General features: G+C 52.0%; 1 protein-coding gene across 1 annotated transcript in view; it reads left to right on the top strand.

The window, feature by feature from the left end:
* Rgs9 (regulator of G protein signaling 9) overlaps positions 1-6,270 on the top strand; it is a 61,751-nt gene extending 55,481 nt beyond the window's left edge. The window contains exons 18-19 of the mRNA XM_046422673.1: positions 4,024-4,505; positions 5,838-6,270. Coding sequence (XP_046278629.1) covers positions 4,024-4,505; positions 5,838-5,982 — 627 coding nt within the window. The 3' untranslated portion in view covers positions 5,983-6,270. The remainder of the gene's footprint in view (positions 1-4,023; positions 4,506-5,837) is intronic.
* The last annotated feature ends 12,466 nt before the right edge of the window (positions 6,271-18,736 follow it).

Raw genomic sequence — 18,736 nt, forward strand, 5'->3', positions numbered from 1 at the left:
GGAAGCTTAATGGTCCTCAAGTAAGCTTGTGCTTTCTCCTGCCTGTCAGTGTTGTCTAACACAGTGGCTCATTCTTTATTGTTTAAAGATTTCCTGAGGGATATTTAAAACATTATTGTTCCAAAACATTTTCTGTGCTCCCTCAGAATCTCTCAGTGTAACCCTCTGAACCCTCCAGGGAATATTAGGATATATTCAGGGTGGGGGGAGTTGATGTCGCGCCCCTGCCTGCAGCTCCTAGGAGAGGACTGACTGACCAACAACAGCATAGTGACTGGTCCGTCCTGAAGTCCGAGTTCCATGGCTGAAGTGAGGTCACTCCCAGCTGGAAAGGCTCTTGCAGGACTGTGTCCGGTGGGTTGAGTGGTAGAATGGCATGGTTACCTAAGTGGATTTTTCCCCGTGGAGCCAGTTTTGCTCGTTTGCTTTTGGAGAACTGGGGAAGGGAAGAATGGGAAGGGACCAGAAGGAACCGCAGACCTTGCATGCTGAATCTGAGTGTGGCCCCTGCTCACCTTCCTGCTGTGGGGAAGGGAGTTCAGGTGGCCTTCACATTCTCAGCCACTCTCTGAGGACAGAAAAGTGAACTGCATCTCTCTGCACCATCTGCTGCGCCTTCTGTGTAAACATTCCTGACTGTCCTCATGTCAGCGTACCTGCTCATTTCATGCTCCTCCTCCCTCTCCTGGCTCTTGCACAATAAAAATGCTGCACACAGTGAAACAGAATCAAGCTCTCCTTTACTTTGTTTGTGTCCCATCACATTTCATTGCCATGTGTCTCGAATACCATTGCTTTGCTGCCCCGCACAGGAGTAGGTGGGGCTTGAGCTGGAGGGGCTGGGTCTCGAAGCACAGGCCCTGGCCTCTGTGGAGGGGCCAAGGTGGGAATTCATGGTTCCCTGGTGGAAGGGGGTAGAGAAAGCAGCCCGCTTAAAGTGATGTGGACCCACCAGGCTAATGGCCATTGGCCCAGAAGAAAGGACCATCTCAAGTCGGTAAGTGCAAAAAGATAGTGGCCATCATTCTTCCCTGTCTTGTCATTCATTCTGGAAATCAGGAGGTGCTGGAGAAGAGTGGGGTGGAGGGAAGAGAGACAGAGGGAGTAGGAAGGTGGGAGTGAGCACAGAACTGGGGGAGGGTATGTGCAGAGGCTGATCCCATGGAAAGCTTTGATGTTGGTCAAGTTGCATCATCTCCATGAGCCTCAGTTTTCCTATCTGTAAGGTGGAATTAGAGCAGGAGTTTATCACGAATTCTAAAGGAGTGGGATTCAAGTTCATGAGCCCAGGAAGTGCCGCTTTGATACCTCTGTATCCCTCTTCACAAGGCCGATTTCCTAGTTAGAGTATTTTTACCCCACTCTCTAGGACCCCAAGTCCTATCTGAACTCAGCAGACAGTGGAATGGCCACACGGGGGTGGTAGAAACAGCAGGGCATTTGGGTCACACAGGCTTTGGTTCAGCTGCTCACCAAGTCATGGCTTTGGTGCTCTGTTGCTGTGTGACCAGTGACCACGGACAACAAGCAGTTGTCCACCTTGGTCCATTTTGGCTGCTATAACAAAATACGTAAACTGGGTGGCTCAAAACCAACAGAAACTTCTCACAGTTCTGAAGGTTGGGGAGTCCACAACCAAAGTACCAGTGGGTTCAGAGTCCAAGGCCCGCTCTCTGGTTCTTAGACGCCTTCCCACTGTGTCCTCATGTGGTGGAAGAGCTGGGCTAGTGCTCTTGGGTCTCTTTTTATAAGGACACTAATTCCATTCCTGATCACCTCCTCCCAAAGCCCATCCCCCAACATGAATTTGGGCAGGACAGGAAACCTTCAGACGGAACCGACAGCCGAGTTCCCTGCTCAGGGCTCACATGCAGGCTGAGCAGCTCTTATCTGGAGGCTCTGGGCAGAATCCTCTTTCTAGCTCATTCAGGTTGTTGGCAGGATTCAGGTCCTCGAGACTGCAGGCCTCGTGTCCTTGCTCTTGGCTCTGGAAACTGCCCACTTTCTTTGACCTGAGGCCCTCCATCTTCAAAACCAGCAACAGACAAGTTCGCCCACCTTGAACCCCTATCATATTTTGAGTCTCTGATTCTGCCCCTAGACTCAGGTTTAAAGGGTTCCTGTGATGAGGTCAAGTTCACTGGCTACTCTCCCTTTGTAAAAGTCAGCTGTGCCCTCTCACGCCGCCTGGCCTAAGAGTCACCAATCCATGGCACTCATGGTTCACATGCACACTACAGGGCAGGGATGGGAACCCCGGGCACCATCTTAGAACTCTACATGCCACAGTTACTTACTAGTCATAAGAGCCTGGGGAGAGCCATGAACCCCTCTGGGTCTCAATGTCCTATTCTCTAAAGTGGGGTGATCATAGAGTCATAGAGGAGCCAGCGTGTCAAGTAGATGGGTAAACCTGGGTAAAGGGTAGAATATGCTTCCCCAGAGCAGCGCCTTCTGCGGGGCTGGCTGGGGCCAGGGTCTGTGTTTGTAAAAAGTGGCCTTGGGTGATGGTGAGGAGGCGGCTCTGCCCTGCTGTCCCCACAGTCCCTCGGCTGCTTCTTCTCCTTCTAAGGTCTCTTTCCTTGGCTTCTTGAAGCAGGTGTTTCCTCGTCTGTACAATGGGGTAATAATAGTTGCTTCACGCAGAGGTTCTGGGGAGTCAACAGATCATCCACACTCAGCCCAGGGCCACATTTGCTAAGGTCCTACTGCCCTCTACAATGACGATGACCGTTATCAGTGGCCCCTGGCCTGGGCCTTGGCTCTGGAGTCTGGGGGCGGGGGGGTGGAGCAGCAGACCCAGCTGCCCTTCAGAACGGGGTCTTCTCTGAACCTGAGGGAACTGGTGCAGGAGAATGGAGAGCCGCCCTCTCAGCCCAGGCTCTGAGCGCCCAGTGGCCCCTGGCTGCCATCTTCCTTCAGGAGCTGTTCTGGGTGCACCTGCCCTGCCCTCTTAGGGTTGGGCCTGGCCTGCTCAGGGGCCTGGAAACTAGGCCTTGCTCTGCGGAGGCCAGAGGCAGCCTCCTTCAGCCACAGGGAAGTCCTGGGCCAGGGACAGCGGGGCCCTCTGAGGACATCGTGAGGCCATTTCAGTCTGTTCTTCACCAGAGTCATTTCCGGTTCTCTCTTGGGGGTGGCATTGGTCCAACTGTCCCACAGGCCCACCCGCCCCAGGACTTCTGTCCTGCTGGGCTTTGATGTGGTGCCCTCAGGAGGAGTCCAGCAGGCCCAGGCCACAGACCCGTGTGTCCTGCGAGGGGAAGGGAGGTCGTGGTGAAGAGCCCCACTGGAAATCCCGATTTCAGTTTCCTTCTGTCGGTTTGGGTGAAGCTCCTTCAGGCTCCTCAAGCTGCAGATGCACCAGATCTGTCCCTCCTGCCCAGCCCTCGGGGCGCTGGGAACACATGGCCCAGGGAGGCTGACGGCCGCCCTTTCTCCTCAGATCACCTCCTGCCCCACGTCGCCAGCTTCCTTGCTGGAACACCCAGGCTCTAGGCTCAGCCTCTGTACCCTTCTCAGGGGAAACCAGGGGAGATGCTGGGGCTGGGCCACCCCCAGGGCACTGCCAGGGTGGACTTGGCAGGCTCTGGCCTGGAGGGGGCAGCGAGGCATGCTCCAGGATGACTTCTGCCACCTCCGCTGCTCTGTTCAAGCGTTAAGTGCGGTGCAGCGATGGAGACTTGTGACGTGGGAAACGGCGGACGGGAGGCCTTGCTCATTTGGAGGCTGGAGCTGAGGGTGAGGGAGACCTCAGCCTGGCTGAACTCCCGCATCCTGAGCCTGGAGGAAGGTGGGGTTGGGATACAACTGTCTGGCCCTGGGGACAGATCCCCGGGTGGGCAGGAGGACTTTATATGGCTATACCTCTGGGTGACAGAGGTGACTCCCCAACTCCTCAGGAGGCAGCCACACCAGGCCTGCGTCTTGCCACTGGAAGTGGGCTGAGTCAGCACAGGGCCGCTCAGGGCCCTGGTGACGGGTCACACGACTCACCGCTGAAACCTGTCCTTCTCTCCTCTACAGCCAGGCCAGCACATGGCTCCCAGCCCCCACCTGGCTGTGTACACTGGGACCTGCGTGCCCCCCTCTCCTTCCAGCCCCTTCTCCTCCTCCTGCCGCTCCCCCAGGAGGCCCTTCCCCTCGCCCAGCCGCTTCATCAGGAGGCCCAGCAGCACCATCTGCCCCTCGCCCATTCAAGTGGCCTTGGAGGGCTCCTCAGGCTTGGAGCCCAAGGGGGAGCCCAGCTGGTCAAGTGTGCAGCGCAGGGCCCTCATGGCCGAGAGCAGCGAGGCCTCCCTTGACGGCCCCAGGCCCCGCAGCCAGCCCAGGGCCCTGCCCAAGGCCCGCGCGGCCCTGTCCTTCAGCAGCTTCCTGAGATGGGGCTGCCTGGCCTCGCCCGTCTTTGCCAGGCTCCCACCCAAGTGCCCTGCGGTGTCCCACGGAAAGGTGCAGCCCCTGGGGGATGTGGGCCAGCTGCCGCGGCTGAAACCCAAGAGAGTAACAAAGTAAGCGGAGGGGCTCGTGCCTGGCGCCGGCACCGGGGGGCTGTGGTGTGGACAAGGCTCCGAGCCATGAATGTGGTCTGGGGTTGATGGGGTGGGTAGTGAGGAGGGTCCTCCAAAGCAGACACCATGAGTAGGCTGCTCATGTCCCTGGGCCACCGGAAAGTCTCAGTCTTGCTCTTCCTCCTTTTCCTGAGGCCAAGAGACAGGCATCCTTCTCCTCTTCTTTCCCATTCATGCACTTCCGCCCAGCGGCCCATCCAAGCGTGTTGGCCAGTATGTGCACTGCATTAGGAAAGGGCAGGAAAGATCTGGCTGCAGTGAGAACCACAGGCGGTGGACCCTGGGAAATGACTCCAGGGTCCCCGCCCTCCCCTGCTTTAGGTGCCCTCATCTCCCCGCCCCAAGGACCCCCGCCCACATCATTCCTGCACCCACCTGCACACTCTCTTGACAGGCTTGCAGGACCCTGGCCCCAGCAGGCAGTGGTTTCTGTGAAATCAAGGTGCCCTGTGTTCTCCTGAGCAGTGGCCCCTCTAAACTCCATTTTGGGTGGTCCCGCAAGCCTGATGTCCCCTGATGTAAAACCACAGCTCAGAGGAGATGCCTGAACCAGGGGCAGAAAGCAAAGAATGGAAAAAGTCAAGAATCAGCCCTGTCCCCGTTGGGCTTGGGAGTGGCCAGGGGCAGGCACCCCAGTCCTGATCAACGTGCTCTGTGCTTGGTTCTGCCTGGGTTTGGTGAAGGAAGTGATAGGCAGAGGTCTTAGGTTCCACAGAGACTGAGACATGTGGCCTGGGCAGGGCAATGTCATGGGGGACAGCAGGGAGTGGAGGTTGTTACCCTCTCCTGCCTTGTCTCTTGGGGAAGCAGGAGGCAAGGTGGCTCCGTGGCCTTGGGAGGGGATCGGGATCCAGCGTGTCTGCTGAGTCTTCCCAGCTGGCCCTGCTGAGGGAATGTCCTCTCTTACAGCCACTGTCATGCCTCACACGTGGACCGGAGGCTTTGAAAATGCTCTCTTCTCAGGGATCATCATGTCCTCAGAAAGCAATTTAAAAAGGTTGAGAATTAAGTACTGGTGTGTCCTACAGGAACATCCTGAACTCATCAAAACCATGCAAATTCAAGCCCCTTGAAAAAGAAAATCGAACATGTTCAGAATTACCTTTAATTCAGCAGCAAAGCAGGAATCCCCAACCAAGGGATCCCTGGCCAATGCTGTGCATGTGAAGTTTGGGAAACGCCCCCCAGGCTGATCCTCTCCGGGCCCCTCGGGAACTTGAGGGTGAGTTGCCCTTCTGCCCTTTGATCACGGCTTTTCTTTTGTGCCTGAAGCTTCTTCCAGATCAAAATGGATGTGCCCATAGAGAGTGGAGCCTGCCTGATGGACTCGGATGACACTGGAGAGGCTGGTGACCGGGCCACAGAAAAGGAGGTCATCTGCCCCTGGGAGAGCCTGGCTGAGGGGAAGGCAGGCTGAGCCGGGCCGGGCTCCCTGAAGATGCTCGTGGCAGACCCTGCTGGACAGGGCCACGGGGCACGCTTGCTCTCAAACCAAAGTGCATTAGGATGGTATGTGAGGGCCGAAGAGTCCAGAGGAGGTGGAGTGTAGGGGAGAGTGCTCTGGCCGGCTCCCGATGGCCAACCCCCTCCCTTGCCCTGACTTCCCTTTGCTTGGCCAGAAAGGCATGTGGGCCAGAGGATGTCCCTTGCTGCCTTAAAACCAATAAAAGGAGAATTTGGAAGATTTTCTTGGATCAAAATGTTAGCATGTGCCTGGCTTAACTAGTTATTCGTGACCTATTATTTGTAAGGTGAGCTCATGTCTTCCTGAGTCTTGTCAACAAAGGGACACTGAGTTCCTTCCGAGAGCTCCCTCCCTGTCCAAACTGGTTTGAGCATGATGCTTTTAGTAACTGCACTTCAGGAGTCGGGGTGCCCCAGAGAGTGGCATCCTGCAGGAAGTGGGGGGTGGATGAGGAAAGACACTCTCCTGGAGTTCCAGATCCTCCAAGAAGCTGACACCAAAATGGGATTTGGTGATGCAGGTCTGACCTGTGGGGAAGGAGGTGGGGAGAGGGAGAGTCTCAGATGGCAGTGCAAATGGCCAGGCCAGCCCTAGTTCACCCTTGAGTTAGAGTCATCGTCAGAGGAGTCCTAGAGATCCTGACTTGGTACAACCACTGTGCATGGTCACTGCATGGGAGTGCTCATGGGAAACTGCCCCAGCAAGGACATATGCTGTGGGTCCCACTCTGCACCAATGAGGCCATCTGTTCACCTGCTGTCTGCAGGAGGTGGTCAGACTGCTCCTCTTCACCCCCACTGCACCAGGTGAACAGCAGGCAGCCGTTCCGGAGGTGCAGACTTGGTGTGCACTTCCCATCTCTCCCCCCAAGTACTCATCCAATAAGTAGTGATTAGTTGAGCTCCTACTGTGTGCCCAGCACTGTGCTATGCTTAGGGATGTCACTGTGAGTAGGACTCATAGCCCCATGGATTTGGATGGTTCTCAACCGGGTCGATTTTTCTCCCCAGGGGACACGGCACAGTGTCTGGAGATATTTTTGGTTGTCAAGACTTGGGTGGGGAGTGGGAGTAGCATCTGGTATCTAGTGGGTAAAGGCCAGGGATGCTGCTAAACATCCTACAAATGCCCAGAAACCCCACAACAAAAGATTATCAGTCCAAGACGGTGTCACTGTTAAGAAACATAAACTGGAGGTTACGGATTATATTGTCTTTGGTTTCCAACCCCATTCTGAAGCATTGCCCCAAAGAGTCCTGCTGGGATCAAATTGGGTTGGACAGTGGGTTGAGATTAAGAGATACATGGTTAATAAAACAATTCTTCAAAGTTGCATGGAAAGTCCTTGAAGGAGAGCAAAATTCCATTTGTTTGCAAAATCACTCATTATGTTCCTCCCCTTTGGCCCTCAACTGTATCAGAATTCAGTTAGTAGATAAGAACCCCCAACTTGCTTTTAACCTCTGACAGCTTATCTTATTTAGGCCATAAATACTGGGACTGCTGAATCCTCTCTCCACAGGGCAACCACAGATGTGTGAATACTTCAAGAGCTTAAGAGCGTTGCTCAGTTTAGATTCTAGCAAATCTACTCCACGGAGCACACACAGAAGTCACTCACCGAGGGCAAAGGAAACTTTTCTTCCAGGAAATAAATAAAATAGTCTGGTCTTTCCTGAACGGGGCATGGGTTGGTTAATTTGATTCCTTTATTTGTAAAACTGATTCAAAATGAGGTTAAAGATGAGGCCAGTTCCTACCTTTAGTTACTACCAGTCAATATGTCAAGAATAATGACAATCTCAACTCTGGATTTGGATACTAGTGTTTATGGGCCTTTCCTCTAAGACCCCAAGATGCTAAAGAGAACTAACCTTTCCTGGATCCCCAGAATCAATGACAGAAGGCTCCAGGGTCTACTGGTTGGATAAGGTAAAGTCCAGGCTGAAGTTCAGTAATAGACATCAGAAGGAAGTGGCTCAAATAGGATCTTCTGCCTCTGTTACATAGTTACCCAAAGACAGGAGAGTAGTCCTATGGGAGGAAAGTCCAAGGAAGATAGGAAATGCAGGGGCCACTATTTTTTTTAGTTTATTGCTCTGCCCAGATCCACGTCACAGGCATGGAGTATGATGTTTCTCCATCTTGTGTGGATATTAGAATCCACCGGGGAAACCTGAAAGGTTCAGGACTTTCTAGCCCTTCCCCAGGTGACTTAATGTCCTGATGAGGTTGAGAACCATTGCCCTGGGGTAGGGATTCAAGCTGCCTCACCACCCTCAACACTCATGCCCAGGAGGGAGTGGCAGGAAGGTAGCTGACCTTTAAGTTCACCACCCATTGGTCAGCACTTGGTCACATGGTCTCACCTAACTGCAAAGGAAGCTGGGACATGTAGTCTTTACTCAGGCCCACTAAACTTGAGGCTTTTTGAACACTAGGAAGGAAGATGGAGAGAATTGGTATTGGTAAACACTTGTTCTCTCCCACTCTGGAACCATTACAGTCTTGGGGGGACTGAGAGTATGATGGGACAGGAGAATACAGGTGGTGGCACCAGTTAATTTTCATTTGATCAAATATTTTGTAAATGCCCCCAAATGCAACTATGCTCTATTCCATGGTCAGGTTGCTTTTCACTCCCTCAAACCCCACGTGAGGATTGGGGTAAAGGTGTTCCCCTCATGAAGCTGCTCTGAAGCAAGCTGGGGAACTTGGGTCTGGAAGTCCTGGTGGACCATAGGGTGTAGGATGTGTGAGCCCTGCCTGGGGGTTAGTTGGAAACACATGGAATGAGGTGATGCATATATGGTCCCTGGAAACCCTGACTTGTGTGTCAGTAGTTTTTCATTGCTGTGAACAGACAAGAACAACTTAGAGGAGCAAAAGTCATGTGAGCTCATGGTTTCAGAAGTTCAGTCCATGGCTGACAGACTCCATCACTCTGGGCCTGAGTGAAACAGAACATCATGGTGGAAAGGTGTGGTGGTGGAAAGCTATTCAGCTCCTGGTAGCCAGAAAGCAGAGAGAAAGAGAGATGGAGGCTCCCAGAACAAAATATAAACCCCCAAAGCAGGTCCCCAGTGACCTACTTCCTCCAGCCACACCCCACTTGCCAACAGTTAACACCCAGGACAGTTGTTCTTTTCAATTATTAATCCATTAAGTGGATTAATCCACTTACTTAATCACTGATTAGGCCACAACTCTCCTAAGCTAGTCATTTTACCTCAGAACATTCCATTATTAACACAGGAGCTTTTGGGTGACACTTTGGATCCAAATCCTAACACTTAGCTTAAGAGAGGACAAAGCACCCTGTCCCAGTGGGTGAGTTTGTGAGACGAACTTCTGGACCCCTGCCTGATCTAAGCTGCCCATGTGGCCCAGCACCTCCACTTCATGGGGAGCAGGTGGTTGGTGTCTACTGCTTATTCTCAGCTTCTGGGGTCACAGTGGACATAGAGGCAACAAGAATCCCTTTGTAACATTCCATTACACTTGTCAGAATTACCACAGTTGTCTCTCGACCAATCTGTAAGCAGAGCGAGTTTCTCCCGGGGCCTAACATGGTCACCCTCACCTTGTCCTCTGGGGCAGGGAACCCTTGGTGGTCCACGTAGGACGGTGAATTCATTGAGCCTGGGAGGAGGCCAAGCTGCTCCGTGCTTATTTGCTAGGAAAGAAAAAAGGGGCATCCAGGATTCTGTGCTGGTCAAGTCCTGGAGGAGTCCCTGGGTGCCCAGCAGGTGGACTGGGCAGGTGAGGGGAATACCGTCCCTTGAACAACTGACTCAGAGTCCCAGCCTTCCAGGCCGCGTGGCTGTTTCCTCCTCACACTTCACCAGAAGAGGGAGTCCTCGGCTCACGGATCCCCGAAGAGAGGCATCTGGGATTTCCCCTTAAGACTTCAGAGACCAGGGCTGGGAAGAGAAGGGACTGGAGAGAGGAACTCCACTCTTCAGAAGCTGGGTTGGGGTGTGGGTGACGAGGGTCTGGGCCCCTGCTGTGACTTTGTCCTACTATCCTCAGCCTCCAGATCTCCTGGAGCTGGCCAAGGTGGGGACTCATGAGAGGGAAGCCTCTGGCTGGGCCTTGAAGCTGCCTCATGGCCCTGAGTGACTGTGGGGCCCCCAGCAGGGCTCTCCTGGCCTCTGTGCACAGAGGGGGACCAGGCAGTGAGACCCTATCCCTGGTGGCGTTGGGTGAAGGTTGAGACTTGACAGAAAAGCTTCAGCAGAAAGAAAACCTCCCCCTTCCTTCTCCAGTGGACTGTGGCCAGTAGAGTCTCACCCTGGGGGAGCCATTTCCTTTTGTCTAGCTCTGGTTCCTAGGACTCGAGTCTGATGAATCTTCTCTCATCTTTGACTCCTCAGCCTGAGGGGTCTATCCGCTCCTCTGTGGAAGGCAAGGCTGGGGGGCTGGGGTATCCAGAGGGGCCAGGCCTGCACAGGGGGTTGTGAGCGGGAGAGTCAAGCTTTCCAACTTCTCAGTCGATGGCAGGGATTCCTCTTATGATAAACTGGGAGAGGAGCAGGCTCCTTTTCTCGTGGGCTTATTCAGAGACCCTCAAGTAGGGGGAGTGTATGGACACAAGCACCCAGGGCCACATGGGCACACCCTAGGCTGGGCATGCGTGGAGAGGCCCCATGGTGTGTGCACGGACGGCTGTGGATGTGGGCCTGGGATTGGCTGCCTGGGGACTCCTCAGACTCCAAGGCAGCAGTAACTGTGGGCTGAGGTTGTGCATCAAGAGGCACATGGGAAGCATCTCCAGGAGGCCCCCGACGAGCCTAATGCTGTAGAAGAACATCTGCCTCCCTGACCCCGTGTTTAGGGACAAGTGAGATCCGTGCATGAGCCGAGGCAGCTGGAGGTCCATGGGGTCCAGCCCACGGGACCAAGGTCAGGCTCTGGGCTGGGCCTGGGCAGATGACAGCATGTCTCTGCACAGAATCTTTAAAAAAGAAACGTTTTCATGGTCCATCGGCTAACTTTTATCCCTTCACTTCACCCACAGGTAGCCACATGAGTTGTTTGTCCTGAAGGACTGCATCTCAGGGAGTCAGGGATTTGCACACCTGTAGCTGACACACTCACATGGAAACAGCCCTCTCTGAGTTCCTGCCTGCCCCTCACCCTCACCACAGTCCTGTGTGTCCTGCACCACCACCCTCGTTTTGTAGGAGTGGTTTCCCCCTCTCTTTAAATTTCAGAATCTAAAAATATAGAAAAATACAAAGAATAATATAACAAACATTCATAGACACAACACTTAAAAGTGGCTCATGTTATTATTTTGCCCTAATTACTTCGAAAGCTTAAAACAAAGTAAAATGATCTCTCTGTCTCCCTCCCCTCCTTCACCTTCTCTCTTGTCTTCTGTCTGCAATTTTTTTCTCCCCGGTAAATGGCCAGTTGGTAGATGTTTTAGATTTTCCAAGCCTCATTTGGTCTTTGTCATCCCACAACCCCTAAGCTCCTCCTCTTCCTCCTCTTCCTTCTTCCAACCATTAAAAATGTGATGGCTATCATATATATATAAGAAGAGATTAATATCTAATATCCAGAATATATAGGGATTTCTCCAACTCAGCAACAATAAATATCAGATGAATGAAAAGTAAGCAATGGACTCGAAGGCCACTTCTCCAAAACAGATACACAATAAGCCCATGAAAAGATGTTCCACGTCACCAGTCATGAAGGAAATGCAAGTCAAAACCACAATTCACACCAATTAGGGTGCCATTTGTAAAAACAAAACAGAAAACAAATAGCATTGGTAAGGATGTGCAGAAATTGGAGCCCTGGTGCATTGCTGGTGGGAATGTAAAATAATGCCATTATTTTAGACAAGAGTATTGTCAAAAAATTAAAAACTGAATTATCAAATGATCCATCAATTTCATTTCTGGGTATATTCCCCCAAAGAACTGAAGGCAGAGACTTGAACAGATATTTGTATACCTATATTCTCAGAAGCATTATTCGAAACAGCCCCAAACTGGAATCAAACCAAATGTTCAATAATAGAGGAATAGATGTTAAGGATGGCACAATAAAACATCATTCAGCCTTAGAAAGGTAGAAAGGTCTAATGAAGGCTGTGACATTTACTGGCCTTGAAGACGATATGCTAAGTGAAACAAGCCAGTCACAGAAGTACAAATACTGCCTGATTCCACTTTTATGAGTTTTTTTTTTTTTTTTTGTCTTTTGTCAGTTAATTTGCAGGCCACCAACCACTGAACTAAATTGTTACAGGGAAATGATTTTACCCTCTTAGTGTATCCATCCGTCCATCTTCCTTCCATCCTTCCATCCATCCATCCTTCCATCCATCCATCCATCCATCCATTTATCCATCCATCTACTCATCCATCCATCCACTCATCCATTCTTCCACCCATCCATCCATCTAACTATCCATCCATCTATCCATCCATCCTTCTATTCATCCACCCAAATATCTACACATCCATTCACTCATCTATAGTTTCATCCAAAAATCCATCCATCCATCCATCCATCCATCCATCCATCCATCCATCCTTCCATCCATCCATCCATCCATCCAAGTTTCATGGAAGGCCTACGAGGCATTTGGTATGCTTTCATGAATCAGGCCCTACTCTCAGGAATGCATGGTTTCGACAGGAAGCATTCTTTTAAATGAACAATTACAACACCCAGTACTAGGAGGGAGTGCAGAGGGTGACAGCTAAGAGCCCACACTCTGGTGTCACAGAGCCTCAGATCAGGTCCAGGTTCCACCCTTTCCTGAGTGACCTTGAGCATCTTATTAAAATGTTCCAGGCCTCTGTTTTCTTATCCATCAGCTTGGGACCTGGGTGACACTGGCTCCTGGGGCTGTGTGAAGATCATGAGCTGTTTATGTAAATAGCGTTGACCTGTGCCTGGGACCTGGTGAACCCTTGATCAATATTTGCTACTTTAACGCATAAGGCGGTATTAAAGCAAAGAGGAGCCTCATTAGTCCCAGAATGTGGCCCTGTGTGTGCATTGGAGCCAGGGGTGGGCAACGTCAGCTTCTTTCAGGAATATTTAGTAGTGATGGCCAGAAACATGAGAAAATTATCTCGGAACACTTAACCTTCTGCAAGCGTTGAGATGAAGTGAGAAGACACACCATGAGGGAGACAGCCGCCTCTGGGAAGAACTGACAAAATATATCCTGGGATCTAGTTCCTGGAAGTCCAGGAGTTGGGACTTAAGGACATGAGGAAAGAGAAGAGCATATTTCCAGCCACAGGGACTGTGACTATGTATTGAGGAGCTTCCGCTTCCCAACAAGGAGGCCCAGGCACTCCAGCCAAACCCCGAGGTTCTGTTGTGTGTGTTACTAATTCTATATTAGAAAGACCTGAATTCCAGGGTTCTCAGCTTTCCTTGCAGACATCCCAGCCCTGGTTTCCTATGCTAATCCTCCATGTCTCCCCCTCCCCCCTTTTTTGGACTTCACAGCAAGGAGGATTTAGAGCATGGTGTTAATAGATACAGTGCTCTTAGGAGTTTGGGCCTTGCTTCTTGTGTTGGCTTTCTGTCTCTGTGACAAAATACCTGAGAAAAATCAACTTAAAGGAGGAAAGATTTATTTTGGCTCACAGTTTCAGAGCTTTCAGCCTAGGATTGGCTGGCTTCCTTGTCTGAGGGCCTGTGGCGATGCAGCACATTATGGGGAAGGCCATGGTGGAGCAAAAATGCTCACCTCATAGTGGCCAGGAAGCAGAGAGAGAGAGAGAGGAGGGTGGGGGGCAGGAACAAGATACCCCCTGAAAGGACACACCCTTAGTGACCTACATTCTCTAATAAGACCCCACCTCCTTAAATTTCCACCACCTTCCAATGTTGTCACCAACTGGGGACCAGGCCTTGAACACATGAGCCTTTGGGGACATTGTAGATCCAGGCCTTCTGGACAGGTCTTGGTCACTGTGTCATGGTTATTGAATTCGACTTGTCCAGCTCATTTCTAGATATTTCGACAACGGGAACGTCTATAGGGCAGACGTGACATCTACAGCCTCCTCCTTGTACAGAGCCCATGCTCAGCCTGGGGTTGACAAGGTAACTCATCTGTTATTAAGACAAAACTCCTTGATTCTACAGCACACGTCCAGACATAGGGTTAATTGAAGCTAATATTTTTACTTTGTTACTTTACTTTTGTATTTCCTCATCATCTTCTGCATTCTTGTCAAAACAGGCAGAACTATTAATAACTTCATATCAGTCTGAATTTTTACACCTTTCTTTTAAACCCTAGCAGTGATTTACTGAGACAAGAGTCATACTAGATTAGAGTGAGCCCTAGGCCCAAGGCCTGGGGTTTTATAAGAACAGGAAAGCTGGGTGAGATGGCACATGTCTGTAATCCCAGTGACTCAGGAGGCTGAGGTTCAAAGCCAGCCTCAGCCACTTAGCGAGCCCCTTAGCAATTTAGCGAGACCCTGTGTCAAAATAAAAAAAAAATATAAGGACCATGGATGCGGGTCAGTGGTTAAGCACCCCTGGGTTATATCCCCAGTACCCACACCCCACCAAAAAAAAAAAGAGTAGGGGGGAGACACACAGAGGGAAGAAGGCCACGTGAAGAGGGAAGTGGAGATGGGAGTGATGCAGTCACATTTCAAGGGACACCACAGACTGCTGGGCACCATCAGAAGCTGGAAAAGGCCATAAGGACCCTCCCCCGGGGCCTTCAGCGGGAGCATGGCTCTGTGCACAGTGATTCCTTCCCGCCTCCAGAACCTTGAGAGAGTAACTTCTGCTGTTTCAAGGCACCTGGAGTGGGGTGCTTTGCTCTGCAGCTCTAGGAAACTAACACAGCCCTGCATGCCATCATTTGCTGAATCTCCTAAAGAAGAACATTAAGTTGTTCCCGATTTGTAATGAACGTCCTTGTGCATTCCTCTGTATCTTTCCAGGACAGACGCTGCAAAGAGGAGTCGCCAGGTTAAAGATTGGCATTAGGACCAAGCCACCATGCTGAATTGCCTCTCTGAAAGCCCACCCTAATTTAGACGACTTCCACCAATGAATGTGTGGGGTAATCATTTCCCTACGCCCTGGGAGGACCACAGGGTCTGCGCTAGTGTTGACCGCAGCACGAGGCAACCTGGGTTGAGTGCATTCTTCCAGAGGCCAAGAAAGCTGGGGTTCTACTCCCACTGCCCGCTCTTAACCCTGGGAGGACAAGGACAGTGAAGATGACCAGATGACTGCTGGGATGCCCTCTGTGGCCTCCCAGCTGGCAAAGGGGACTCAGCCTTGGTGGGGTTTGGGGTGTAAGTGTTGGGTGCCACTGTTCCCAGGGTTCCCAGGATAAAGCTTAACCAGAAGTAAGAGATTCTGTGTCACGACATCTGTGACACTGCACTGTGTGACATTGCAGTATGTGGTCTATCTCTGAGAGTGGGAAGTCACTGGGACTGGGAACTGGGCAATCGTCTTTGCATCCCTGGATGCACAAGACCCTGTCCCTGGAAGGAAAGAAGTGGGAGTTCTTTTCACCCCCTTGTTGGGATTCTGCCCTTGAGGCTGCTGGTGCCCCTGCATCTTCCCCAATAATAGATTCTGTCTTTGAAAACTTAAATATGACATCCCTATCCCCTGTCCACTCAGGCCTGAGGATGTCAGCTACTGGGGTGGCCGTCCTGACCCTGGAAAATGCTGCAGGTGCCTCCCGCATGCTACGGCCCCTCGTTGTGGGGAGTCCCACCTGGAGAGGCTGGCTCCAGGGTTGCTGAAATAGAAGAGGCAGGTTCTGCCGGTAACTGCTTAAAATTCATGTTGCCATAGCAGCGTGGCGTTGGGCCACGGGTGATCCTACTGCACAGAGCTTTGATCTCAGGGAAGGCAGGGCTTCTTTTGCTCTTTGGCTGGTTCTAAGGGGACACTACCTTGGGACCAAGCTTTGCCTTTGCTCCGGGGCCTGGGGATTGTCCCCAAAGCAGAAAGCTGAGGACAGAAAGACAGAGAATGAGGCCCTCAGAAGTCCACAAAGCCTGGAGACTGTGATTCTAGTCTGAGGGAGTTGGCTCGAAACCCTAAGGGCAAGAGATGTGGGTCTGAAGAGAGCAGTCAGATGGGGCTGTAATGAGGGGATGTGCCTGGGCGGGCTGACTTAAGAAAAAAAGCACAAATGAGACATTTGTGTGTGTTTTGGGTCGCAGCGCTGAGGAAGAGGGTGGTTTATAAATAGATGTGGGCTAGCTCAGCAAGTCTCAGCCCTCTTTATAATTTGCCCGTTCATTCAACACACGTTTATTGAGGACGTACTATGTGGCTGGCACTGGGACATGCAAAGGGCTCTGACGATTTCAGCCCTCAAGGGCTTTCCCAGCAGGCAGGGCTCTAAAGCATACCCGGGACTCATTCAAAGCGGAATGTGATCAGTTGCTGGAGAAAAGAACATTTCAGAAGGGAGAGCTCCCCACCCCCCGGCCCCCGGCCCCAGTGCAATTCATAGACACATTTCCATTGAACCTGAAATGACAGGGAGAGATAAGGGGAGCATTCCAACCAGGGGGCACGGCTAGAGGTCGATGTGGTCAGAGGACAGAAGAGAGATGTGTTCTGAAACAACGGGAGCCAGGTTTATTAAAGAGACAGTGGGAGTCCATGCTGAAGTTCAGTTGATCCCAGAACTGAGCCGAAGATGTCGGAGGTGGGGAGCCGGGGAGGGTGGGTCGAGCATGACTGATGGGAGCCACATTTTAGAAAAATGCACAGGGGGTGGCAGGATGTGGGGTGGACTGAGTGGTGAAGTGAAGAGGTAAGGGCGTAGGGTGACGTGATAGGGTGTCACGCACAGGGTGTCCCAGGGCAACAGTGCTGGGATTGGAAAGCAATGAACGGTCAGAGGGGGACGAACAGGGGTAGGGCTGGGGCTGTGACACCCAGGGTGCTGCAGAACACTGCCACCGTTCCAAGGGACCAAGAAAACCAGGAGCAGGGAGAGAAAAGTGGCTCCCTCCAGACATTTCTACCGCTTGGGGCTCCGCAAGAAAACTGCCCCTTTGTGCCAATTTCAGAGGTGCCTTCCTTCTACCACTCAGTGTGTGAAGAGGAGCAAAGGCTTGACTGGGGACACCAGGCGCTGAGTCACACAGTGAAGCAGGAAGGAAGACGGGGGTGGGGGGGGGAAGGCGGGCGACAGGAGTCAGGGGGGTGGCTGGGGAAGACGTCCCCAAGAAGAGGAGGAAAGGCATTCAGGACCCGAGGAGAGAGAAGCCATTGAGAGGTCTCTAGCTGTGGAGTGGCCTGATGCCACCCTCCTGCTTCTGGCTGCTGAGGATGGACTGTGGAGGCCTGGGGAGAAGCAGGGGGACCATTTAGGAGACTCTGGGATACCAGAGTGAGAAATGACGATGGGTTAGGCCAGGGGCCTAGCCACAGGGGTGTGGGAAGGGGCAGTCCCGGTTGTGTTTCAATGGTGGAGCCAAAGCGATTCCTGGTGGACCGGATATGGGATGTAAATACAAGGAAGGGTCAAGAGTGGTTCCAGATTTTTACAACCAAAGAAACTCAGAGGACAGCACGACTTTTATTGGATCGGAGAACGCTTCAGAAAGAGAAATCATCGGAGTAAGAAGAACAAAAGGTCAGAAGTTTTCTTACGCTCACAGATATGTCAGATGCAGGTGTCTGCATTAGACAGAGGAGAAAGCAGTTCATATCTGAGGCCATGGCTCACGGGAATTCTTTGCACTGGAATTAAAAGGCTGGGGGCGAGTGTTGATGGAAAAAAGAAAAGGCCTAAGGAGGTCCAGGGGCCCTCTGCAGTCGGAAGCCTGGTCAGTGAGGAAGAGCCAGGAAAGAATCGGAGAAGGAACAGTCAACGAAGGAAGAGAACCAGGAGAGGGCGCTGTCCTGGAAGCCAGGGAAGAAAGGGCTTCACCGAGGAAGGTGCAGCTGTGTCCACTGCTGCTGACAGGTCAAACAAGGTGTGGGCGCATTCTCCACGGCTAAGTGACGTGGAGGGCACCGTGACCTCCATAGCTGCAGCTTCATTAGAAGGAGGCACCCGCCACGGGCCACCAAACTTTGGGGCTCAAGAGGGTAAGTAAAAGAGAAATCAAAGACATAAGGAAAAGTTTCTTTCCACAAGTTTCTTTAGAAAGAAAGGAGAAAAATGGTCCAGGGGATTGCAGGGGAGTGGGGCCAAGAGCGATTTTTGTTTTAAGGTGGAAGAAATAAGAGTATCCTCCTAAGTTAGTGGGAAAGATCCGAGAGTGGGACAGGAGAAGATGCAGAGGGGGAGCGTCTGGAGGGAAGTCCCTGGGTGAGGAAAAGGGCCGAGAGCTGTACGAGGGGAGGGGAGGGGAGGAGGGGCTTCTGTTGGGCGCACGGGCAGCAGTGACCAGGGAGGGGGCAGGAGAGGGGAGGTGGTGGATGTGGAGGCTGATGGCCTCTCTTTTCTCAGGGAAGGGGTTGGTGGAGGGATTGCTGGAGAAGCAAGCAGAGTGGCAATGTGGAAGTGATTGAGAATGGCAAGGGGATCACTGAGGTCACTTGGGAGACTTCAGGACTCTCCTGTGATTAGAGAGCAGGAGTTTCCATTCTATGGTGTAAAACTGCTCCATGTCACAAGTTTTCAGGGGCAAGTGTCTCAGTCCCGCTGCAGTTGTCCTTCCTTATCAGCAGAGGATGTATCCCAAGGTCCCCAGGGGACGCCTGA

Source organism: Marmota monax, unplaced genomic scaffold (genome assembly GCF_021218885.2).
Source record: "Marmota monax isolate L192 unplaced genomic scaffold, Marmota_monax_Labrador192_F-V1.1 WCK01_AAM20220418_F8-fsc00173, whole genome shotgun sequence".
Classification (NCBI taxonomy): Eukaryota; Metazoa; Chordata; class Mammalia; order Rodentia; family Sciuridae; genus Marmota; species Marmota monax.